General features: G+C 44.2%; 1 protein-coding gene across 4 annotated transcripts in view; it reads right to left on the reverse strand.

Moving 5' to 3' along the window:
* The window catches only part of LOC144509979 (rho guanine nucleotide exchange factor 10-like protein), a 217,932-nt gene that overhangs the window by 93,572 nt on the left and 98,197 nt on the right, over window positions 1-26,163 (reverse strand). For 3 of the 4 annotated variants that reach the window (XM_078239049.1, XM_078239050.1, XM_078239052.1), the window contains 3 exons: window positions 24,168-24,259; window positions 8,599-8,679; window positions 7,444-7,619 (listed from right to left, as the gene is read on the reverse strand). In XM_078239049.1, coding sequence (XP_078095175.1) covers window positions 7,444-7,619; window positions 8,599-8,679; window positions 24,168-24,259 — 349 coding nt within the window. Of the gene's footprint in view, window positions 1-7,443; window positions 7,620-8,598; window positions 8,680-20,960; window positions 21,038-24,167; window positions 24,260-26,163 lie in introns of those variants that run through there. The other variant, XM_078239051.1, reaches the window with a different exon arrangement.

Genomic DNA, 26,163 nt, shown 5'->3' on the forward strand with positions numbered 1-26,163 from the left:
AACATCTCTCTATTGAATATATTCAATGACCCAGCCTCCACTGAATCTCAGAACAGAAAAAAGATTCTCACCCTTCAGGGAGTGAAACCCACGTCAGAAAGTAACTGGAGATAAGACCAATATTGACCATCAATTTGCATTTTGCAGATTACAATCTGCTGGTCTACATTTAGAGAAGAACAGTGCCCAGCCATAGTGGGACTCACTAGGGGGAGATGAGGCTCAGTAGCCTAAATTCCATTGACTTTCAGCAGGACTCAATGAGTTAATCAATGAGCAGCACGGTGGCACAGTGGTTAGCACTGCTGCCTCACAGCAACAAGGTCATGGGTTTGATCCCTGGCTTGGGTCACTGTCTGAACATTCTCCCCATGTCTATGTGGGTTTCCTCCAGGTGCTCCGGTTTCCTTCCACAGTCCAGAAGGCTGATTAGGTACATTGGCCATGCTAAATTCTCCCTCAGTGTACCCGAACAGGTGTCGGAGTGTGGTGACTAGGGGATTTTCACAGTAACTTCATTGCAGTATTAATGTAAATCTACTTGTGATACTAATGGGTAGAGAATGCCAAAGGCTAATGATTTGCAGAGAGAAGGAATTCCAATTCATCTTAATGGGAGACCCCTTATTTTGAGATAGAGCCCCGACTCCCTCCAATGGGAAAACATCCGCTCAGCATCCACCCTGTCTCAGAATCTTGTATGTTACAATAAGACCACCTTTCATTCCTCTAAACGTCAATGAGTGTTGGTCCAAACTGCTCAACCTTTCCTCACGAGAGGGCCCCTTCATCCTAATCAGCTCCATGCCTTCTCTAAACCAAAAACCAATGTTCTCAGCAGCCTCAACAATTTCCTGTACTCTTTTTGACCTTGGTAACATTTCTTCAATGTGGAAGCTTGGGAAATGAAAGCAGTGTAGGGACATTAGACAGAGTACTACTTTTTTTTTTTTAAAATCACAAATGCGGGAATTGTAATAAATCTGCGAACTGTGACATTGTTGGATATTTTTAAATTGGCAAGTTGAGGAATAGCAAGGTTGAGAACTGGAACATTGCCCCTTTCAGATAGCCAGTGTTAGCTCAAGCACTCAAAAGGTCAAGAATCGAAGCGTTAGATGCAGAGTAAAGCTTTCCGTACTCCAAGCTCCAACCTCAGAAAATATCCCCCCGTGCATCTCATCTCGCAATCCAGCCAGCGTGGGATCTCAAACTGTGGGGCTCTGTCCACCAGGAACTGGGCCAAGTCTCCCCCTAGTGCTCGGGCTGCAAGTTTTGACTTTGCTGCAACATAAAAGCCTCACTGCCCCGGTATTATCAGTGCCGCTGATGCTTCTCTAACCTGAGTAGAAGAAGAAAAGGTGGAGAGGTACCTTGCAGTCATATCGCTGTTTCAGATCCTGTACGTCTTTGCTCCTAACTTTCATGGCCAGGAATTCTCTCTTAGTCCTGACGTACTTCTCCTTCAGTCTATTGAGATCCGGGGAAAGCTGAGCAGCAACCAGGAGGAGAGGGCAAGCACAAGAAAGAGAAATAAAGATGGGTGGCAGAGGAATAGAAGTGCATGAGAGTTAGTGACGTAGTATGAAAAGACACAGTGCGCGTTAACATTCAATGAAAGTCCAGTATTGCTACCGTAAAGATATAAGCACTGCAGGCAGAAATGAAGTTAATGTTTGGGGGGTCACGTTTAAGGTGCTAACCCTGTTGGCTTTAAATTATCAAATAGAAGTCTGCTTTGATCATGCTGACACCAGAAAGCAACATCTGCACCAACATCGCTCAAAATTAAGTGCAAGAGTACAGTAAGCATAGTTGAAGCAAGGACTGTGCCCTAAGCAAGTCAAGTTCTCAATGACACCAGAAGGAACTAGCTCCAGGTCCAAAGGTGTATCCAATCCATTCAAAAATACAACACATCACCCAAGCAAAACAGAGGAGTGCTTTATTCTTAAACTCAAACATTGACAATATTGGTCCATTTCACACTCAAGTCTCAGGTACATGGCCAATGCGAGAGAGTGTCTAGAAAGCCATGCATACCACACCCACTAACAACTCAATTGCAACATGTATTACTGAGCCTGGGGGTTCCCATGTTTGTTTCCATTTGTAGTCAGTCCCAAAACTGCCCATTTCACATTAACTAATATTGGAGATACAAAATCAAACAGTGGACATGCCTGATCTTACCAACTAAGCAAGCAGAGGCAAACAGAAGTCCAAAGATATGCAGGTTAGGTGGATTTGGCCATGCTAAATTGCCCCTTAGTGTTAGGGGGACTAGTGGGGTAAATACTTGGGGTTAAGGGGATAGGGACTGGGTGGGATTGTGGTTGGTGCAAACTCGATGGGCCAAATGGCCTCCTTCTGCACTGTAGGGATTCTACGATTCTAAACAGTTCTCTCTCGCCCTTCAGACTTTGAAACACAAGACAATATTTTATACAAACGTTTTTTTCATCCTTTATCCAGCCTCCCCAATGATCTGCCCGTTTGCTCATTGGGAATGTGTAATATTTGTTCTGCAATTCTCCACCTTTAACATCAGACTCCTAGTTTAAGAGGGTCTAAGAGATTGCATACACAGTTGCTGTACGTTGAAAAAACATTTCTAATGCCCTGTCCTCAGACAGCTTTTATTCACCTGCAGAAAGGGTAAGTAGAACATCAAAATATTTACAAGTCAATAGTAGATAAAACTTCTTCAGTGATTAGACCCTCTGGACAGGATTCTCCAGTCTCAGGCGAGCCGGACCCTTCGCAATCGAGAATGGAAAATTTGCCGTTCAAGCCAAAACTCTATTCACTGTCAGTGGCTCTGGAAAATCTCAGCCATAAACTAGTCATAGGGTGGTGGGAGTTTATGGCCTTGCTCGTCCCACCCGAGGTCAACAGACCTTTCCATTGTCCGCCCCTTGCCCGCTCCAATTCCCACAGCGGGCGGGACGGTAAAATTCCAGCTCGAGTCATTCAGAGCACAAAAGGCCCTTCGGGCCATTGAGTCTGCACTGATAATATCCACCACTAAAGGCGCACTAGTTCCATTTTCCTGCATTGTCCCATATCCTTGAATGCTATATTTCAAGTGCTCATCCAAATTTTTTTTTTAAAAAGGTTATAAGGTTTCCGGCCTCAACTACCTTCTTCAGGCAGTGCATTCCAGATTCCCACCGCCCTCTGTGTGAAGAAATTTTTTTCTCAAATCCCCTCTGAATCTCCTGCCCCTTACCCCAAAACAAGGACAAGATTTCAGCCTCTATCTTCAATCAGGTGCCACTCATCAGTAACTGACAGCCTGGACTGCCTGTACATCCAATTCACCTTTCAACAACCGTCTCCCTGCAATCTTCAGCAAATGCAGTTACACAGCAGAATGAATCAATTCCGCAGAGTCTTATTGCATCCGTTATTGTGCCAGCTTATTAGAAATTGAAGGCAATGTGCTGAAGAGAATTATTAGCTGTTCGAAGGTTTGAATTACCCAGGGCTGGAGCAATGCTGGCACAAAGAATCAGAATAATATGTGGTCACAGCCAGAGAATAAGCAACTCCAGTTACAAAGTATTCCCAAACACCTGTGTGACCCTCAATGCATCTGCAAGTGTGATGCGACCAGCAATGAACCACAAATTAGCAAAGGTGAAGTAACATTTTTGTGCATTACACCCCGCAATAAAAATATGGTCCCCTGTTGCTTTCTCCATGGCAACACATCCACCAATCAATCAGCACTTTCATTCCCTGTGGCTTTCTCCATAGCAACATCTCCACTAATCAAAATTGATTGCCAGCCAATTGATTGCCAACCAATTATCACCCTTTCTTCCTGTAGTACAAATTGTTGTAATGATTTGTGCTGATAATTTGAGATTTGGCATTCTTGTGTTTTTTTTCCTGATGAGTGCAAGATGAAAAGATTCAACAACGTGTCTCTATTTTCAGTAACATTCAAAAATCTATAGAAATACATCAGGTCTCATCTTGGCAATCTGGGTTGTGTAAACAGTGCACCCTGGTACAAGATTAGTTGCTCTTTTGCACTTACCCATGCAACAATTGGCACTATTGTTTTAGTTTATTTACCAGTGTCACAAGTAGGTTTACATTAACAAAAACAGAAAATGCTGGAAAATCTCAGCAGGACTGACAGCATCTGTAGAGAGAGAATAGAGCCAATGTTTCAAAGGGTCATCCAGACTCGAAACGTTGGCGCTGTTCTCTCTCCACAGATGCTGTCAGTCCTACTGAGATTTTCCAGTATTCTGTTTTTGTTTCAGGTTCCAGCATCTGCAGTATTTTGCTTTTATCTTAGGCTTACATTAATGCTGCAATGAAGTTACTGTGAAAACCCCCTGGTTGCCACACTCCGGTGCCTGTTCGGATACACTGAGGGAGAATTTAGCATGGCCGATGCATCTAACCAGCACGTCCTTCAGACCATGGGAGGAATCGGGTGCACCCGGAGGAAACCCACACAGACACGGGGAGAACGTGTGGACTCCACACAGACAGTGACCCAAGCCAGGAATTGAACCCGGGTCCCTGGCGCTGTGAGGCAGCAGTGCTAACCACTGTGTCACCCATTTACTGTATGTATTTCACAAATACTTAGATTTTACAAAATATTCAGGCCTCTACTTAGTTTGCACAAGTTACTTCCTTCATATAATGCCTTCTAATTTCCCTTCACACTTTCCATTTAGCAACAACAGCATTTATTTAGCACCTTTAAGAATGGGGGAAGACATTTCATAATGCTTCACGGGGAAGGATTAACCCCGTCTCAATCTTATTCCCCAACTCCCAACCAAAACTGCTAGTATTACTATGAAGAGCACATATTCCCTGTAGCAGCAGGCTAGTATTCCTGCAGAAATCCCAGCTCGCTAGAGGTTAACTCAATTAGTTCTCAACTTTCAAGAGATCACAATCATATATTTATAGAAGGAAATACCATGTTCATAACCTAAATGATTCATTAATCCAAAGGTTCAAAAGCTCATTCGAATCTCCTGCGTGCATTTTATTCTCCTTGAAGCAGAACAAAGTACAAGTTAGGACATTAAGTTAGAGTTGACAAGGTCAGAAGCTCCAAGCTTTGTATCCAAAAAACAATTTAAACCACACTGCCAAAGCATAAAAATAGTATTCCCCAACAAGTCCGACATGCAAATCCAGATGGTCTTATTTCTTAACCATTCTGGATGGCTCAGACAAAACAGAGCGATAGATCTTGCTTCTTCATTAGCTCAGGATCCCAAGTTTCCACAGTCTTGCTTCCCCCAGACCTACTGGTGTTAGCTTCGTTCACTGAAGCTTTGCTCCCTGTTACAAATAGGAAATAAAATCTTCAATTTGGGGTAAAATGGAAAAATGAAGGAGGTCATAGGGTGGCACAGTGGTTAGCACTGCTGCCTCACAATGCCAGGGACCCAGGTTCAATTCCAGTCTCGGGTCACTGCGTGGAGTTTGCACGTTCTCCCCGTGCCTGTGTGGGTTTCCTCCGGGTGCTCTGGTTTCCTCCCACAATCCAAAGATTTATGGTTGATTGGCCTCGCTAGTGTCGGGGGAATTAGCAGGGTAAATATGTGGGGCTATGGGAATGGGGCCTGGGTGGGATTGTGGTTAGTGCAGACTTGATGCAGACCCAGATGGCCTCCTTCTGCACTGTAGGGGTTCTATGATTCTATGTATTCTGCCCAACAATAAGCCCGGGTGGCTGGTTGTCAAAAATTAAAAGAGGGCCCAGGTTGTTTTACTGGGAAGAGGGTGCAAGATATTCTGTGCAAATCCCCTAAACCTTCATTACTATGTGAATGTAACCTACTTGTGACGAATAAACAAACTTTACTTTATTTTTATATTCACACCTGTAAACAATGGCAAGAGCATCTGCGCAGATTGCGGCTACGCTGTTAAGACAGGATTTTCCAGCCTGCCCAATGGTAGGACCTGACAGTCCACTGAAGTCAACCCCTGCCTTGGGTTTGCCAGCAGTGGGACGAATGAGCCATGCAAAATACTATAGGCTTTGGAGAGATATGGGGATCTTGCCAGTGGTGAGCAGCCTCTGCCACGGAAAAACCTGCCATGGGTTGGGGGGGGGGGGGGGGGGGGGGGGCGGTTTGTGCTGGAAAATTCCAGCCTTTGTCTCCAAGTCTCACAGGCAGGTGTTAGGAGTGTCACATTTTATAAATGGTTACAATTTAAACTGTCCACTGAGGATACAAGTTTAAGGTGCGAGGGGCAAGGTTTAAAAGGAGATGTACGAGGCAGATTTTTTACACAGTAGTGGGTGCCTGGAACTTGCTGCCGGGGGAGGTAGTGGAAGCGGATACGATAGTGACTTTTAAAGGGGTGTCTTGACAAATACATGACTAGGATGGGAATAGAGGGATATGGTCCCCGGAAGGGTAGGGGGTTTTAGTTCAGTCGGGCTGCATGGTCGATGGAGGCTTGGAGGGCCGAAGGGCCTGTTCCTGTGCTGTAATTTTCTTTGTTCTTTGATAGCTAATTTGCAATTCCACCTGGATACATGGCTCATGTGACTCACATTGACATAGGGATGGGCTTTAAAGAAGGAAAAGTCAATAGGAAGCCATTCTGATATTTTGTTGCAGTCTGTGAGATTCCGAGACACACACTTGCACCTGAAGCAAAGAAAATGCTCTAATGTTCACCATGTAGAAGGCAGGTGGGAGCTCATGCTGAGATTGAAGAGATCAAGTCTGAGAGGATTTAAATGAGGCTAAAGCTTGGTGAATCTTCCAGCTGTAGGGGATGACCTCCAGAGTATCCCTCACTAAGTGTTAGTCTGAGTGAGAAAGGAAAAAGAAAGCAGGTCATCAGGAGTGACAAACAGCTTTGGACTGGTTCCAGGAGGATAAGCATTTCACTTAAGGGACTGAATAAAGGATAAGGGTGGCATGGGATTGCCAGTCCTGTTAAGAATCACGCAGGGGATTTAAACTAAGTTTCCTACAAAGATAGTGTTAGTCAATATTGCTTTTAATTTATTAGAACAAGAAATCTTAAAATTTGAAACATGGACTTTGAATTTAGAAAGTGATTATCCAGTCACTTTCCAGTTCAATTCCAAAAACTCTCATCCTTCAATCTGGGAATTACAAACCACCAAGTGTATCGGCTAACCTCCCTCCACTTCCACTGACAAAAGGTGATTCAATCCAAATTTGAACAAGCTTTACCGCGCTACGTCCACTTCACAAACTCTTCTTCAAACTCTCCAGATGCCGCCAACTTCACTTCCTGTGTAATGCTTCGCTAAACTACAAACGTGTTGACCGCCTTAAATCCAAACCTGTACAATCCCGAGAGCAACGTTCATCTCCCTGGTAACCAAGCCACGAAGTCAGAATTCACAAGCCCTTTGATTAAGAATCCCAATGTTTGGTGACGTTGATCACCGTGACTTTTCACCTTTGGCTGAAGGGCAGCTTTGGATTTTTGCTGCTCTCCTCCAGGTTTACTCTCTTCGTCCGAGTGTTCGTCATAGCTCTCAAATTCACTGGAACTCCAACCGTCTTCAAGCTGTGCCGGACTGGTGCATCCTGCTTCTCGATTGACATCATCATAGATCAATTCATCCATGGGCACTGTGTGAAGTGAAATTACAAAAGAAGCTTTTAAACTCCAACGATTGATGGTGTCAAGCTTTAAGAATATCAATAAGCTTTAAAGGGAATTCCAATGAAAATAATTAAACACCACGAGCTTATCAGGAGCCTTGATTTATTTCAATCAACTATTTTGCAGTAATTAATTCTGCCCGCCAAGGAAGAAAGCAAGGATATAGATTTGATACAAATATGAAAATCACTACGAGTGATTGGCCATTGTCAGGATAATCTGTGCGAACAATTGGAAATTCAAGATAAAGAGAGCAAAGTACAAATAGCCCTCTTTACTTCCAGGTATTAATATGCATTTAAGATTTGGGTTCTTGTATCTATTCTCAACAGAAATCTTAAATGCATATTAATTCCTGGAAGTAAAGAGGGCTATTTGTACTTTGCTCTCTCTATCTTGAATTTCCAATTGTTCATAAAGGCATTCAGATGCATGGGCCTGGATTTTCATAATGAGCAGAATTTTCCCCATCCTGCCTGCCATGGAAATCGTAACAGGCAGGATAGGACCGTGCAAAGGTCCATTGACCTTGGGTGGGATTTTCTGGACTTGGGGGCGAGCGTAGCTGAAAAATCCCGCCCAATGACTCCAGAGCCATTTAAAAATGGCAGGTTGGATCCAATTCCAATGGATTGCCAGCACCCCCCCCCCAATTTTGACTGGCTCGGGATAAAGGTGTGGGTAGCGAGTGAACACCCTGCTTTCTCAAGCTGTCCGCCTCTCCTAGCCCCCCATCACTTGCGTGGTATCGGCCCAGATACTAGGCGACCTGTGGTTCTTGGCCCCTCAGAGGGGCCGTGAGCCATGGTCTGAATTTGGGAACCTTTTGAAAGGTCATACAACTGGGGCATGAGAGGAAGGTTATAAAGTGGAGAGGGAGGGGGGGGTGAAATGGGCTGAAAAAGCATGCTATCTATGGATACACATTATGGTGAAAGTTCTTACCCTGCTCCTGGACAAATTGATCTTCATGTGCAACATCATCATAAATTACATCATCTTCCACACCTGGCACTGTGCACTGGGCTGAAGTAATATAGAGAGTAAATACTTCATCCAAATTTGCATCCAATCAAACTTTGTGAATTACATAAAAACATTCAGCCCTTCGAGCCTGCTCCAACATTCATTGTGATCATGGCTGATCATCAAATTCAATATCCTGATCCCCCCCTTTCCCCAAGAGCTATATCTAATTTCTTCTCGAAATCAGACAACATTTTGGCCTCAACTACATTCTGTGCAGAGGCCAAAACGTTGTCTGATTTCAAGGAGAAATTAGGTATAGCTCTTGGGGCTAAACTTTTTCTGGATTGGGATGGGTAGAAAATACAGGACTTTTATCATGGGAATCCGGCACATGGTAGCCACTCTCTCCTACTACACATCCACCCAACGCCATAGCACCTTAACTTTCACTAAGAATTGGTTCAAACCAAAAGTCCAATTATGTGATTAAGCAATCAGGCATCCAATCAAAATGATCAGATTGATACAATTATATATTTTGGCTGCATCTTCTTTAACCAATATTCAGGTTGGGGTAAATAGAGTCATAGTCATAGAGGTTTACAGCATGGAAACAGGCCCTTCGGCCCAACTTGTCCATGCTGGCCCTTTTTTTAAAAAAACCACTAAGCTAGTCCCAATTGCCCGCCTTTGGCCCATATCCTTCCATACCCATCTTACCCATGTAACTGTCTAAACGCTTTTTAAAAGACAAAATTGTACCCGCCTCTGCTACTACCTCTGGCAGCTTGTTCCAGACACTCAGCACCCTGTGTGTGCAAAAATTGCTCCTCTGGACCCTTTTGTATCTCTCCCCTCTCACCTTAAACCGATGCCCTCTAGTTTTAGACTCCCCTACCTTTGGGAAAAGATGTCTATCTAGCTGATCACCCCTCAGCCTCCTACGCTCCAGAGAAAAAAATTCCCAGTCTATTCAGACTCTCCTTATAAAACTCAAACCATCAAGTCCCAATAGCATCCGAGTAAATCTTTCCTGCACTCTTTCTCGCTTAATAATGTCCTTTCTACGATAGGGTAGCCAGAACTGTACACAGTGCTCCTTCCTAAAGGTGGCTTTAAGTGAATAATTAACAACTTATTTTATTCAACCAACCGGGAACTTTAACTAAACCAGTAACAATTTTAATTAAAGGATGGTTCGACTGAAATGCTTGTTCAAATAAAGATAAGGATAATTTAGTACCAAAACAGTAATAACAGAATCTTAGTCACTCTCAAAAAAACTAGATACAACCAGGTCTGGTGGCTTGGAAAAGATTTGGAGGTTCTTCTGTAGTTGTCCGCTGTCTGTAAGCGCTGTCCGATTGGGTACTTTTCACTGGTTGAATGGCGAGTTCTCTTAACTCTGCCAGCTTCAGATATGCGTTAAGAACTCACTGTTGATCGAACTGCCTTTAACTGCTTCAGCTGATCTGACCCTAACTCTGGCTCAAGCGATGTAAAGAGGGATATTTTGGGATCACATGCTCCAAATATGTGACTCCACCGTATTTGCACGTGTGAACAGAACATACTACATGGAAATAGCAATTTGACCCAACAAACTTCTTCTCCACATAAGTCCCCTCCTATCCCTATTCAACCCTTCTTCCTCATGTGTTTATCTAGCCGCTGACCCACATTTTGGATGAAGCAGTATCAAATGGAAATGATTAACTCTACATCATTTTGAAGAAGATGATACCCTCTAGCTCTTGTAGTGATACAAAGAACTGTCACTTCATACAAACAATTGCCTCTTATTTTACTTAGCACAAACTTCACCTCAAGACCATAAAATTTTTCTTTTTGAGAGAAGTGCATCGCTAATCCATTGTTCGGAAACCTGTCCACATTAACCCATTCCAAGGTAAAGTATAACAAAAAAAAAAGGGAGTTGGTAAGGCAGCACGGAATTTAACTGATAGCTCCCAACCACAAGGCATCTCTCTGAAAGTACTTAAGCTTGTTGCACTGGCAGAGACTGGGGAACAAGCAGTTCTCTTATAATTAGCCCACAAGGCAAAGAAAAGGGACCATCCTTCAATTGAAAGTTCTTTTTACGATCAAAAAGATAAGCTTTAACTGGAACAAACACCAGGATTTTTTTTTTAAAAAGCCACCTTTATTCAAAGCACATGGAGAGGTAGTTCTACAATTAGGCCATAGAACATAGAACATTACAGCGCAGTACAGGCCCTTCGGCCCTCGATGTTGCACTGACCAGTGAAACCAATCTAAAGCCCCTCTAATCTACACTACTCCAATATCATCCATATGTTTATCCAATAACAATTTGAATGCTCTTAATGTTGACGAGTCCACTACTGCTGCAGGCAGGGCATTCCACGCCCTTACTACTCTCTGAGTAAAGAACCTGCCTCTAACATCTGTCCTATATCTATCACCCCTCAATTTAAAGCTATGTCCCCTCGTGTTAGCCATCACCATCCGAGGAAAAAGGCTCTCACTATCCACCCTATCTAATCCTCTGATCATCTTGTATGCCTCTATTAAGTCACCTCTTAACCTTCTTCTCTCTAACGAAAACAACCTCAAGTCCCTCAGCCTTTCCTCATACAATTTTCCCACCATACCAGGCAACATCCTGGTAAATCTCCTCTGCACTCTTTCCAACACTTCCACATCCTTCCTATAATGCGGCGACCAGAACTGTACGCAATACTCCAAGTGCGGCCGCACCAGAGTTTTGTACAGTTGCAGCATGACCTCCTGGCTCTGAAACTCAATCCCTCTACCAATAAAAGCTAACACACCGTACGCCTTCTTAACAACCCTATCAACCTGGGTGCCAACTTTCAGGGATCTATACACATGGACACCCAGATCCCTCTGTTCATCCACACTACCAAGTATCTTTCCATTAGCCCAGTACTCTGTATTCCTGTTACTCCTTCCAAAGTGAATCACCTCACACTTTTCCGCATTAAACTCCATTTGCCACCCCTCAGCCCAGCTGTCCCTCTGTAACCTGCCACTTCCCTCCGCACTGTCTACAACTCCACCGACTTCAGTGTCATCCGCAAATTTACTAATCCATCCTTCTACGCCCTCATCCAGGTCATTAATAAAAGTGACAAACAGCAGTGGCCCCAAAACAGATCCTTGCGGTACACCACTAGTAACTGAACTCCAGGATGAATATTTCCCATCAACCACCACCCTCTGTTTTCTTACAGCTAGCCAATTCCTGATCCAAACCACTAAATCATCCTCAATCCCATGTGTCTGTATTTTCTGCAAAAGCTTACCATGGGGAACCTTATCAAACGCTTTGCTGAAATCCATATACACCACATCAACCGCTTTACCCTCATCCACCTCTTTGGTCACCTTCTCAAAGAACTCAATAAGGTTTGTGAGGCACGACCTACCCTTCACCATTTAAATGAATTATTTCTCTCAAAAGATTAAAATGTCAGAGGAAAACTAAACTCCAAACCACATACAATAAGTGAGAATGAATATCAAAGATAACAAATCTTTAACTTAGAGTTTGCATGAGAAAGGGAAGAAAGGAGTAACAATTAATGCATCAGAACAAACTGGAAACTTGAGAAGAATCCCAAAGACTGATTCAGCCTATAAGGGAATGCACCCAGAAATAGGTTTTTTTTTAAAAAGTGCAATTAAAAGGGATACAAGTTCCCAGAAAATAGGAAATTACCAGACATGATGCAACACAAGAATCTCATGCTCACAAACAGGAGGGGAAAACAAAAGCTTTTTTAAAAAAAATCAAATACAACACACAGAGGAAGAGGTGAAAATGAATTAAATAGGGAAAGGACTCAGCTGTAATCAATGAGCAGCTTAAGTACAACAAATCCCAGCTGAAGACCATGATCCAACATCAATCTTAATAAAGTTAGTGGTGGCTGGAATTCAGCTACTTCAGTCTGTTTCATGGGTCAATCTTTCTATTTTAAGACAATTCATCCAAGTACAAAACCAAAATACATTATAATTTCACAATACGGAATTACAAACCAAAATACATTATAATTTCACAATAATAAACTATAAAACGACAAACCAATATAACACAATGTCAGCAGTGAATATTATTTCAAGTCCAGGATTTCGAGTCAGAGAAGTTTACAGCATGGAAACAGGCCCTTCAGCCCAACTTGTCCATGCCGCCCTTTTTTTTAAACCCCTAAACTAATCCCAATTGCCCGCATTTGGTCCATATCCCTCTATACCCATCTTACCCGTGATTTGATTTAATTTATTATTGTCACTTGTATTATTATACAGTGAAAAGTATTGTTTCTTGCGCGCTATACAGACAAAAGCATACCGTTCATAGAGAAGGAAAGGAGAGGGGGCCAAATGTACTGTTAAAAGATAATTACATAATTGAAGCACATTGATACCAATCTCTCTATGGTTTACCAAAGTAAAGTGAAGCAGTGGGAAGCCCAATAGGAAAATACAGTTTGTTTCCCAGTTACTGGTGTTCCTTTTTGAATTAAACAAGATCAGTTCAAACCAGTGTTCGTATTTCCCCGTTTTTACTGATTTTTCTTTCTGGGAAGCAATCTCTGTTTTAAAGTTTATTTATTAGTGTCACAAGTAGGCTTACGTTAACACTGCAATGAAGTTATTGTGAAAATCCCCACACTCCGGCGTCTGTTCGGGTACACTGAGGGAGAATTTAGCATGGCCAATGCACCTAACCAGCACGTCTTTCAGACTGTGGGAGGAACCAGAGCACCCGGAGAAAACCCACGCAGACATGGGGAAAACATGCAGACTCCGCACAGTGACCCAAGCCAGGAATCGAACCTGTTGCCGTGGGACAGCAATGCTAACCACTGTGCCACCGTGCCACCTACTTTATATAGCGCTTTTCATGACCGCCAGCCAATGAAGTATTTTTTTGAAGTGTAGTTACTGCTGTCATGTACAACAGGCAGTTTTACACACTTGCTCCCACCATCAGCAAGGCCTAATTATTAGTTTGTGTACTGATTTCCCTTCCTCTTCCTTGAAATACTGCCAGCGGTTCTTTAACATCCAGCAGCGCTGGCACCAGAGGCCCAAGCTGGGAATCGAACCTGGGTCCCTGGCACTGTGAGACAGCAATGCTAACCACTGTGCCACCTTCCCAACCCCCTACATCTTCCAGCTACCATTTTCCCCTTCTTCCTGACCATTGGATACCTTTTGTTGTTCTTTTTCACACCTTTCTTTAAAGCGACAGTTACATTTCTGAAGCTTTGTTACAGCCTTGGCTTATACCTAAAATGTATCTTTTAAAATATTAGCTTATGCTGAACTTGCCTTGTTGGTCTTCTAAAGCCCTAAATACTGACTGGCAAGAACTGTGACTGTCGTAAATTATGCTTTTTTTTATATACGGTGATGTTCATTGAGAATAAAACTTTAATTTGAAAAAATGTAAGGGGACAGGTGTTGCCACCCATGAGTTGAGTTTCAGCCAAAGCCATGATTGCCAATGCATTCAGTGGAAGCACGAGTACAAAAGCAAGGAGGTCATGCTGAACTTTCACAAAGCACTGGTTAGGCCTCAACAAGAGTGTCGATTTGAATTCTGAGCACTAAAAATTAAAGAGGATATCTAGGCCTCAGAGGAGATTTATTCGAATGGCATCGGGGATGAGTGACCTTAGTGATGTGGAGAGGCTGGAGAAACTGGGCTTATTCTTTAATAGAGGTGTTCAAAATCATGCAAGGACTTTAGAGTAAGGAGAAACGAGGGTGTCACAGTGGGTTAGCACTGCTCCCTCACAGCGCCAGGGACGCGGGTTCAATTCCCGGCTTGGGTCACTGTCTGTGTGAAGTTTGCACATTCTTCCCGTGTCTACATGGCTTTCCTCCGGGTGCTCCAGTTTCCTCCCACAGTCCAAAGATGTGCGGGTTAGGTTGATTGGCCATGCTAAATTGCCCTTTAGTGTCCCGAGATATGTAGGTTAGAGGGATTAGCGGGGTAAATGTGTGGGGTTGTGGGCATAGGAGCTGGGTGGGATTGTTGTCAGTGCAGACTCGATGGGCCGAATGGTCTTCTCCTGCACTGCAGGCATTCTATGATTGTTCCCAATGGCAGTAGAGTCAGTAACCGAAGGACCCTATAGCTTTATGACAACTAAAGTAAGCTTATTTATTAGTCACAAGTAGGCTTACATTAACACTGCAATGAAGTTACTGTGAAATTCCCCTAGTTGCCACACTCCGGCGTCTGTTCGGGTCAATGCACCTAATCAGCACGTCTTTCAGAATGTGGGAGGAAACCGGAGCACCCGGAGAAAACCCACGCAGACACGGGGAGAACGTGCAAACTCCACACAGACAGTGACCCAAGCCGGGAATCGAACCCAGGTCCCTGGCACTGTGAAGCAACAGTGCCAACCACTGTGCCGCCCTTGGATTGAGAAAATTTACACAGCTATGAAGAAAGCTGGTGGACCTAATTATTAAGCAAAACCAAAGGGCTAGCACAGGTATAATGGACTTAATGGCCTCTCTCTGTGCTGCACCATTCTCGAATTCTCTCCCAGACTTGTCACTGGAGATGCCCTACACGATGATCTCACCCATCGTCTCGACTTGCCTAGGCAGCAGAAAAATGCCCTGCCTTCCATAGCCATGGAAACCCTATTGAAATAGTGTTGGTTCATCAAAAAGAGTACTTTATCAATGGGGGGAGGGTTTCTAACTTACTTTAAATGTTTACAATAAATCCCATACCTGGAAGTTAAATGTTTGTTGGAAAGATCAGTTCAGAGAAGTCAGGCAAGCAGGCCTAGGCCTGTCCACCTTAACAGCTCTAATGCAAATTTGTCAAATGTCGGTGTTCAGCATCTGGCCTAGCCTTAGAAAGCAGCTCATAACAACACGCACCAAGAGAAAGTTAATAGATTCATAGAATCATAAAATCCCTACAGTGCAGAAGGAGGCCATTCAGCCCATCAAACCTACACCGACAACAATCCCACCCAGGCCCTAACCCCGTAACCCCAAATATTTAGCCCGCTAGTCCCCCTGACGCTAAGGGGCAATTATGCATGGCCAATCCACCTAACCCGCACACTTTTGGACTGTGGCGGAAACACCCGAAGGAAACCCAACCAAACACGGGGAGAACAAACCCCACGCAGACAGAGACCCAAGGTCAGAATTGAACCCGGGTCCCTGGCGCTGTGAGGCAGCAGTGTTAACCACTGTGCCTCCATGCCACCCATTGGTTAAGCACTTCATCCCTGGGTGGGATCGAACCACCATCCTTTCACTTAACAGCTGGACGGGCTAACTGATTACGCCACAGAGACTACTCCTGCGATCCATCAAGTCCCCATTTATTGCATAGTTCAGATTAGACCCATGAGAGAATCTGGTCTGTTCATTTACCCTCCAGCATGAAAAGTCTGTGAATAACTAAATTATTCATCTATCTTGTGTCTCCAATAATCAGTCCTGGCCAGCTACTGCCCTCCAAAGAGAAATCATTAAGTCCTGTGAAGTATTTGATACAAGATATGACCAAACTCAGGCCTAAATCAATCTTGTTAAAGCAGAAAATCTACCTTCCAAACTCATCAGATGAACTCTAGTGTTATATTTACAATGCTGCTGGGGGAGATGCCTCTTATTTCATTGGTGCGCTACTTAAATGAAAATAAAACACAGGCATGCGTGCACTCTGGTGAACACTTGAAAAGGGGATTGCAATGTAGCTAGAATCCCAAAGTCAAGGAGCGGATGCACCCTTCAGAATCGCACGCATTGGCAGCACTAGGAAGCACTGTAAAAATAGCTGTATATTTCCAAAATTCCGAGCACAAACTGACCCTGTGAGAAAGCACTTGTTGAAATGCCTGGATGCTTTCGAATGGAGGAGGCTTTTTTAAAAAGTTTTATTAGAATGTGGGTGCTATAGTCTGAGAAGATCCAACATTTTTTGCAGATCTCTAATCTGGCGTCCAAAATACCGTTCACTGCCAAAGGTGCAAATACGGTATTTTGCAATCATCTGAAACTGGTCGCATAGAAGAGCCAGTGCTTCATCCTTACATAGGAGCGACAGCACAAAAACAGGGCACGCAGCCCAACAAGTTCCTTACTCAGGATTATACTTCACCACAACCCTTCTCCCGCTTCAAAAGCTTCCTACCAGCCTGTTCCTAGATCCTGGTATTCGCTTCTTCCTTGTGTGAGTGTCAAACAGCCCCTTAAATACACGGACGCTATTCGCTTCGATCACTCCCTGGGGCAGCGAGTTCTACCTTCTTACAGCTCTCTGTGTAAATTCCTCTGACATTTCTTTTATTTGATCTGGTGGTGACCAACTCATAGTTCTGCCCACTTGTCCTAGACTTACCCACATATGGACAGATTTTCCCTGCCCACCCTATCAAACCTCTCCTGAATGGTAAAGACCTCTATCAAGCCTAGTATTTAAATAACCCCTCAGAGGCCGGTGTCCCTTCACTGGATTCCCTTTATTTACAAATGCTATTCCACTCCTAGAGGTACAAAATCAGAATCCGAAGTCTCAGTGGACCTGACGCTCCCATATTCATATACAGGTGCGGCTATCTGACTGGGCCAGCAATTATGGCGTCAATCAGGGAGCTCATACTCCAAGAGGCCAACCTTACGCGCCTCGTTGAGGTCATTACACATATTACCCTTCTGTTTTCCAAAGAGTTTTTGCTTGCTTAATCGCTCTTGATATTTATATCTACTTGATCCCTTGCCCAGCTTTATAAATCTCTGCACCTACTCGAGTGCTTCAACATTGTTTTTGTTCAGTAAGTTCTAACGACATTCCATATACATTTAAGACAACCTCTGTGTCTTTGTAGATAATTCCTCTCGAAATGAAACCACATTGCAATTCTTAAAGCCTCATCAACTCGCCTTGCTACTTTTAAAGATCAATGTGTCTGTATTTGAAGATTTCGCTGCTCCTCTCTCTCATTTAGTTTCCTGGCTTCTAAGGAATATAGAGCCTCCTTCTTCCCATCAAAGTGAACCACCTCACGCTCTGCAATACTGAATTTCGTTTGCAATTTACCTACACCCATTCTGCAAGCCTGTTTGTCTTTCGATATTTTGGTGCGATCTTCCACATTGGGTACATTGTCTCAAAACTGCCAACCTCAGCGCCGAAGCCATACCAGATCTCAGATCTTGCCAGACTGGAATTGGGTGGTTCAGATCAAGCCAGGTCGGGTGAGGTCAAGGATCGCTCGAAGCGTGGGAATTGACGAAAGCGCAAGCGGTGAATGGGATAAGTAGTCAGTGACCACACCACTGCATTGTCAAATAGTCCAGGTTAAATTTTTTTTGCTAACTTTATTCAGTTAAAATTGATACACGGCAGAAACTAAAAATGTCTGGTTTTCAAACAACTCCAGTCTTTAGAAAGTTGGATTTGAGACATTGTACTGCAGTGATACCCTTCCCCCTCCCCTGTCCCCCATATAAATTGTGGCATAGTGGTATTATCGCTGGACTAATAATCCAGAGATCCAGGATGATCCTCAGGGGACCAGGGTTCAACTCTCACCACGGCAGATGGTGAAATTTGAATTCAATAAGAAGTCTAATGATGAGACCATTGTCGATTGTCATAAAAACCCCTCTGGTTCACTAGTGTCCTTTAAGGAAGGAAATCTGCCCTCTTTACCTGGTCTGGCCTACATGTGACTCCAGACCAACAAAAATGTGGTTAACTCTGAAATGGTCCAGCTCAGTTTAAGGGCAGTTAGGGATGGGCAATAAAGATTGGCCCAGCCAGTGACGCCCACATCTCATGAAAAGTTTTTTTTTAAAAGCATACATCTAATTCCTCAGCTAAAGCAATTATGTACAGGTTTAACAAAATGGATTCCTGTGGGGCACCATTTCCCAATCTGAGAAACTTTGCTTAATTCCTATCCTGTTTCCAGTTTTGTACCTATCTTTCAGCCATTTGGTTTCTTGGCTCCTGACCCTACATGCCCTCAGCACTGTCACGAGTCTCTGTACAACGCCTCATTGAAGGCTTTAGAAAGTCCATGTATACTGCATCCATCGCATTACCCTCATCAACTCTTTCAGTTACTTCAAAAAAATTCAATGCGGTTGGTTGAACATGATTTTTAGGCCTCTATCTCCACCCTCACAAATCCTCAGGCCTCACACGAGCTGCAGCCAAGATTAAAGGCCAACAAGTTGTTTCCAGCGGTGTATTAGTGCGGTTCTAAGCCAGTTATTAAGTGGTCAGGGAAGAATAAGCTGAGCGATCATTGTCCTTCCAATTTTTGTGTTTTGCCTTTGTCCCATTTCTTTTTGATCTCAGTCAGGCAAAGGCCCAGGTGCTGCGCAGAGTGAGGGAGAGGGAGGATAAACAAAGGTAGAAAGACGTATTTTGTGAGCCCGATAGACAGAGGAAAATTTTCTCTTCATATTTCCACCACCCAACACCATGAGCATTTAAAAATCACCCCTTGCTTTCCTGAGGAGACCTTCTGTGACAGATCATTCTGAATAATCTGGTTGGCACTACACACGGTTGGTGGAATTTAAGCACTCTTCTGCCAAGTGAAAGGAATTTTACCGTTGCCTTGCCGCGTTGTGCCAGGACTCTGCTACAGAGCAAACTTACCCCGGCGACCACTCCACTGGACAAAGATTAGAGTATGCTTGGACCTCAGAACTCCTCCATTATAGAAAGAGCAGCGAGTTTGGCATTCTGTGACTTATCTCTCGAATTGGCAGGGTCCCCTTTACAAACGTCCCTACTTTTCATTCTGGTGCCGTCAATAGGGAAGTAGTAAGAGGAAGCAGCTGGAGAACGTTGGTCTAAAAAAAGGTAATTTCAATGTTGAAGTTACAAATCAAAACCAGATGAGCAAAGCAATTTCCAGCACAGAGACTGGTGGGGAGTCCCTCGCACACTGTCACATTCTCTCCCCTGCCCGCCAATCCTCTATTTTCACCATTTTGTACTTACCAGCTGAACTGTCAAACTATTTGGGCGGCACGGCGGCACAGTGGTTAGCACTGCTGCCTCACAGCGCCAAGGACCCGGGTTCACTTCCGACCTCGGGTGACTGTCTGCGTGGAGTTTGCACATTCTCCCCGTGTCTGCGTGGGTTTCCTCCGGGTGCTCCGGTTTCCTCCCACAGTCGAAAGATGTGCAAGTTAGGTGGATTGGCCATGCTAAATTGCCACTTAGCACCAGGGGAATTAGTAGAGTAATTCCCACAGCACTTTTTTATCAATGCTAAAAGAAGATAATTAGATCCAAGGGCATTAATTTTCAGTTTCCAAATAAATTGGACAGAGTCCAGTGAAAAGCGGTAAACCTTGAATTTTTATTGGATATAACATATTCCATAAACTAAGGGGCTTGATCAGAAAGAGTGACAAATCCCTTTGTATAGACTATTCGAAGTCCCCGAGTCTTCCATGTTCACAGAAAGATGGAAAAAAGTCATTGAATGTTATGCATTGTTATGTATGTTATGTCATGCACTGAATGCAGACCACCAAAAAAAATTATACTTATGAGTGTCACAATTAGGCTTACATTAACACTACAATGAAGTTACTGTGAAAATCCCCTAGTTGCCACACTCCGGCACCTGTTCGGGTACACTGAGGGAGAATTTAGCATGACCAATGCACCTAACCAGCACGTCTTTCAGAGTGTGGGAGGAACCCGGGGCACCCAGAGGAAACCCACGCAGACACGGGGAGAACATGCAGACTCCGCACAGACAGTGACCCAAGCCAGGAATCGAACCCGTGTCCCTGGCGCTGTGAGGCAGCAATGCTAACCACTGTGCCATCCACTATTTACATACTGCTCTTCATGACTACCGGCCGTCGAAAGTGCTTCGCAGCCAATGAAATACTTTTTGGAAGTGCAGTTACTGCTGTCATGTGGGAAACATGGCAGCCAGTTTATGCACAGCAAGCTCCCACCATCAGCAAGATCTGATAATTAGTCTGTGTACGGATTCACCAGGCGGTTTCCCTTAATCTTCCTTGAAAAACTGCCACAGGATCTTTAACTTTCAGCAACGCTGGCAGCAGGGGCCCTCCGTTTGATGCCTCATTCGAAAGCCAGCACCTCAGACAGTACGGCACTCCCTCAGTACCGCACTGGATTGTCGGCCTTGTAATTTTATTTGTCCTGGATTGAGACTTGAACCCCAAATCTTGCGATTCAGAGGTGAGAGTTCTACCAACAGAGCCACAGCTGACATACACACAGTAACAATCCCTCAGGTTGTTAGCAGGTTTAGAAGTAAACTTACCAGAGCAAAATTCACATCTCTGTCCTTAAACCTTCATCTTCAAATTAACTCAATTAAAAATGTGCTCTTCTTCCATTCATTTCGAGTTACTGAATGCCTCTTTCTATGCGCAGGATTCACTTTTGTTTAAATTCAGGAACTCCCTGACAGCTGTATCAGTTGGTCGCACTCTGAGTCAGCAGACTGTGGGTTCGTGAGTCCCATTCCACAGACTTTCAAACGATTTCAGCTGGCAGGCCAGTGTAATACTGAAGAAGTTCCCCACTGTCGGAGATGAGACATAAATGCAAAGCCCTTGCTGTTCTTCAAGGTGGCACAATGGTTAGCACTACTGCCCCACAGCGCCATGGACCCGGGTTCAATTCCGGCCTCGGCTGTCTGTCTGTCTGTGTGGAGTTTGCACATTCTCTCCGTGTCTGCATGGGTTTCCTCCGGGTGCTCCGGTTTCCTCCCACAGTCCAAAGATTTGCAGGTTAGGTGGATTGGTCATGCTAAATTGTCCCTTAGTGTCGGTAAATTGGATTAGGGGTTACAGGGATTGGGTGGCCGGGAGTGTGGACCTGGGTAAGACGCTGAGTGGGTACAAATTTGATGGGCTGAATGGCCTCCCACTGCACTGTAGGGATTCTATGATTTTAAAAGATCCCATGGCACTATTTTGAAGAACAGCTGGTGGTGTCTCCATCAGGGTCACTGGATAATACTTATCCCTCAATCAAAATCACAAAATCTGATTATCAGGTCATTATCATATGCAGGTGGGAGCTTGCTACACATAGGTTTGGATGTTTCTATTCACTTACGGGATGTGGTGGTCATTGGCTAGACCAGCATTTATTGCCCATTCCTAATTGCCCCTTGAGAAGGTGGTGGTGAGCTGCCTTCTTGAACTGCTGGAGTCTGTGTGGTGTAGGTACACCCACAATGCTGTTAGGGAGGGAGTTCCAGGATTTTGACCCAGCCGCAATGAAGGAACGGCAATACATTTCCAAGCCAGGATGGTGGGTGACTTGGAGGGAAACCAGATGGCGGTGGTGATGATGGTTGCCACATTTCCAAAATTCCATAGTGACTATGCTGCAAAAAAAGTATTTTGTTCATACTGTAGTGCACGTCATGATGTCCTGTGATTCTGAAATGCGCAAGTTGTTCTTTTTCTCTCATCATTTCAGACTGGGAAATGGAGACTCCAATCAAATGATTAAGGGTCTCAGTTTGATTTCCGGTCAGTTGTGAATTAGCTGTTCCCAGTCTGGCTACGAGCAGGGTATAACAACTGACTCTTACATCAACACAAGTCAATCAATGCAGAGCAACCTCAGTTCTGATGTCCCTTTATAGTCAAGCAGCACAAGTAAGCTCATCTTCTGGAGTCAGAACATAGTAACATGCTCAACTGGCCAAGAGGGCTATAGTGTCCCTACTACCATTCCTTAACAATGAGTTGGCACCTTCACGAGGGGGAAAAGTGGAAAAAGGCTTTGACTTGGCAAAACAAAATGCTCCAAAGTTTCTATTGGCTTGCTGAACAGATTAAAAATGATGCCACAATGAAAGGAGGAACTTCTTGTTTCTCTTAATTGCCTGGTGAATACTTGCATTGCCAAATTCAAGAACTTCCGTATCTCACTGCAAGTGTAAAGTACACATCTTCTCCCTATCCCAAATTCCTGTTCGAAAAATAACTATAAAGGTTTATAGTTATTAACTGGAGTCTGGCTGCATTCATAGTGCTGAAGAGATAAATCAGGTCAACACTCCCATAGACCCTCCAACATCCACTCATAACGCAAAGCTGAAATGCAGTAAGTGAGGAAACTGGAATACAGCACCAAAGGCGTGTCATTGATTGGGCCAGCACGGTGGCACAGTGGTTAGCACTGCTGCCTCACAGCGCCAGGGACTCAGGTTCAATTCCGGCTTCGGGTCACTGGCTGTGTGGAGTTTGCACTTTCTCCCCGTGTCTGCGTGGGTTTCCTCCGGGTGCTCTGGTTTCCTCCCACAGTCCAAAGATGTGCGGGTTAGGTTGATTGGCCATGATAAATTAACCATAGTGTCAGGGGGATAAGCAGGGTAAAGATGCAGGGTTACGGGAATAGGGCCTGGGTGGGAATGTGGTCAGTGCAGACTCGATGGGCCAAATGACCTCCTTCTGCACTGTAGGGATTTTATGATAGAGGTACAGGAGGCAAAAGACTGAATCCAGAGATGAAGATCCTCCATCCTTTTAAATTCGCACCCCTACCATATTCCTATTAGAGAGCCTAGTTGTTTCTTAAAAGACAGTGTGACGATACTGTGCCTTTAAGAAATGTATTTTAATCACGTTCCTTTGCAGGATGTTTCTAGCAGGCCCTGGAAGCTATCGGCACTGTGATGTCTGTGACCGCTGTCCTTTATTGCTGCTGAGACAGTATAATTAATGTCATGTTGATTTTAATCTGGCCTAATGTAGTATCCTAGAGTTTTATAGTCCTTTGGGGATTGCTGAGTGGAGCTTGATTTGGGGGTCAGGTGATGGGGGACAGTTTTCTTCCCCAGAAAAGTCCAAGTTTTAGTTTTATTTTCTCAGTTGCTATTCAAAGCTGATGGAAGAAGGCAGTGTCTCTGTCTCTCTTTCTCTCTCTCTCCAGAGGCTTGCTGGAAGTTCCGAGACTGAGAAGCCTCAGAGATTTGATCCAACATTCAAAGGACCAATTCACAGCAGGTGTTAAAAAGCTGAAAACCCAGCATCACGTGAGCATACTTGTTTCAGTGCCAAGTCTGAAGAGGGATGTGTATCAGTGGGATGGTATTTGACTTGGAACAACAGAGATAGCTAGCTGCAAAGGTTTATACTGTGTTATGTTTAAACCTTGTAATTGGTAAAAGTTATGCTAATTTCTTTTTGTATATTCGAGTTGTGTTCTTAAATAAACTTTGTTTGGTAAAAGCTTCCTAGTGGGTCACTTGAATCATACGTGGAGTGAAACACCTTATGCTCACCCTAATGCCAAAATCAAATGTAAAAACTTAGGGTCTAGGCTGACTTCATAAAACACCGTGGAGTTTCTGGCCTGGGTCGTAACAACAGTGATTGTTTTGGACTCAGCAAGTCTTCCTCACAACCTGCTCCTGCTCACCATCTGTGTAAAGGAACAAATCGTGCAGCTATCCTATATATATTCACCATGTGTGGAACCCAAGCACCCACTGAGAACATCTTACCCTTATAGAGGATGTTTTCCTTCCAGGATAAATCTTCGATGCCGGTCTCACAGCTGCTGTTAGATTCATTGCACAGGACGGTGGAAAGACTCCTAGAAACACAAACCAAAGGGACAGCCATGTAAGATCCTGCTCTATGGAAAACCGTCATCTTTATCAATATCAACATGAAATAATCGCATTGTTGGTACTGATACAATGTTCATATCCTGAGGCACCGTTCCACATGTCCTGGCCAATGCTTATCACTCAATCATATAGAATCATAGAATCCCTACAGAGCAGAAGGAGGCCATTCGGCCCATCGAGTCTGCACCGACCACAGTCCCACCCAGGCCCTATTCCTGTAACCCCTCATATTTACCCTGCTCATCCCCCTGGCGCTAGTGTTAATTTAGCATGGCCAATCAACCTACCGCTAAAATAAAAGCAAGATTATCTGGTCGCTGGGTCCAGGGCTTTGTTCTGACCAAACTGGCGACTGCATTTACTGCCTTGTGACAGCGGCATGCTGCAGATGTACTTCAATGGCTGTAAAGCACTTTGGAATATCCGGAAAAGGCACTTTATAAATGCAAATCCTTCTTTTTCTTCCTGTGGCCACAGTACTCTGGTATTTTGCCCGGATGGGCATTCTCCACACGAGAGTCTAGGCTTGTTATACGCTGTCAGATTATTCAAAGTTAGGGAGCGTTCCTGATTCAAATCTGTGAACACTTTTTCCCAGAGCGGATGATTAAAAGAAAGACTGGCCTTATTATAGTGCCTTTCACAACCACCAGACCTCTCAGAGCTCTTTCCAGCCAATGAGGTACTTCTGAAGTTTAGCCCACTATTGCGAGGTCGGAATCGGGGCAGACAGCTTGTCCACAGCGAACTCCCACAAACAGCAATGTGATCATAAACATTAATCTTTTAAAGTTTATTTATTAGTCACAAGTAGGCCCACACTAACACTGCAATGAAGCCACCATGAAACTCCCTTAGTCGCCACACTGCGGCGCCTGCTCGGGCCACTGCACCCAACCAGCACCTCCTCCAGACTGTGGGGGGGGAACTGGAGCACCCGGAGGAAACCCACGCAGACACGGGGAGAACGTGCAAACTCCACACAGACAGTGACCCAAGCTGGGAATCGAACCCGGGTCCCTGATGTTGTGATGCAGCAGTGCTAACCACTGTGCCACTATGCTGCCCCTAATCTGTCTTTTTTTGTGATATTAACTGAGGGATAAATATGGGCCAGGGTACAGGGGAGAACTCCATGCTCTTTCTCAAAATAGCTACCCGGGAGCTTTCAAATCTACCCTTGCAGGCAGATGCTTATAGCATACCTGAGAGACAGCACTTCCAACAGTGCAGCACTCCCTCATTATTGCTCTGGAGTGCTAGCCTAGTTTTTTGTGCTCAAGGCCTGGAAAGGGACTTGAACCCGGAACTTTGTGATTCAGAGGCGAGAGGGCTGCCAGCTGATACTAACAATCAAGGACTGATTGGCTAATACCATAAGACCAGGAGCAGAATTAGGCCATTCGGCCCATTGAGTCTGCTCTGGCATTTGATCATGGCTGGTAAGTTTCTCAACCCCATTCTCCTGCCTTTTCCCTGTAACCTTTCATCCCTTACTGATCAAGAACATATATATCTCTGTCTTAAATACACAGAATGACCTGGAATGAATTCCACAGATTCTTCTGGCTGAAGAAATTCCCCCTCATCTTGGTTCTAAAGAGTCGTCCCTTTACTCTGAGGCTGTGCCCTCGGATCCCAGTCTCTCCGACTAATGGAAACATCTTCTCCACGTTTGACCCCTAAGACCAATTACAGTCCTGCAATCACTATCCTTGTTGAGATCAGTCAACTTAGTATAAATCAGCAATCGAACTTGGACCTTCTGGTATGTATGTTTTGTTACTGCACCATGTGATGCACTCATCCATTGGGCAATCTGTAAACTACGAAAGATATCACTACAGATAGGATGGTCAAAAATAAA

Source organism: Mustelus asterias, chromosome 22 (assembly GCF_964213995.1).
Source record: "Mustelus asterias chromosome 22, sMusAst1.hap1.1, whole genome shotgun sequence".
Taxonomy (NCBI): Eukaryota; Metazoa; Chordata; class Chondrichthyes; order Carcharhiniformes; family Triakidae; genus Mustelus; species Mustelus asterias.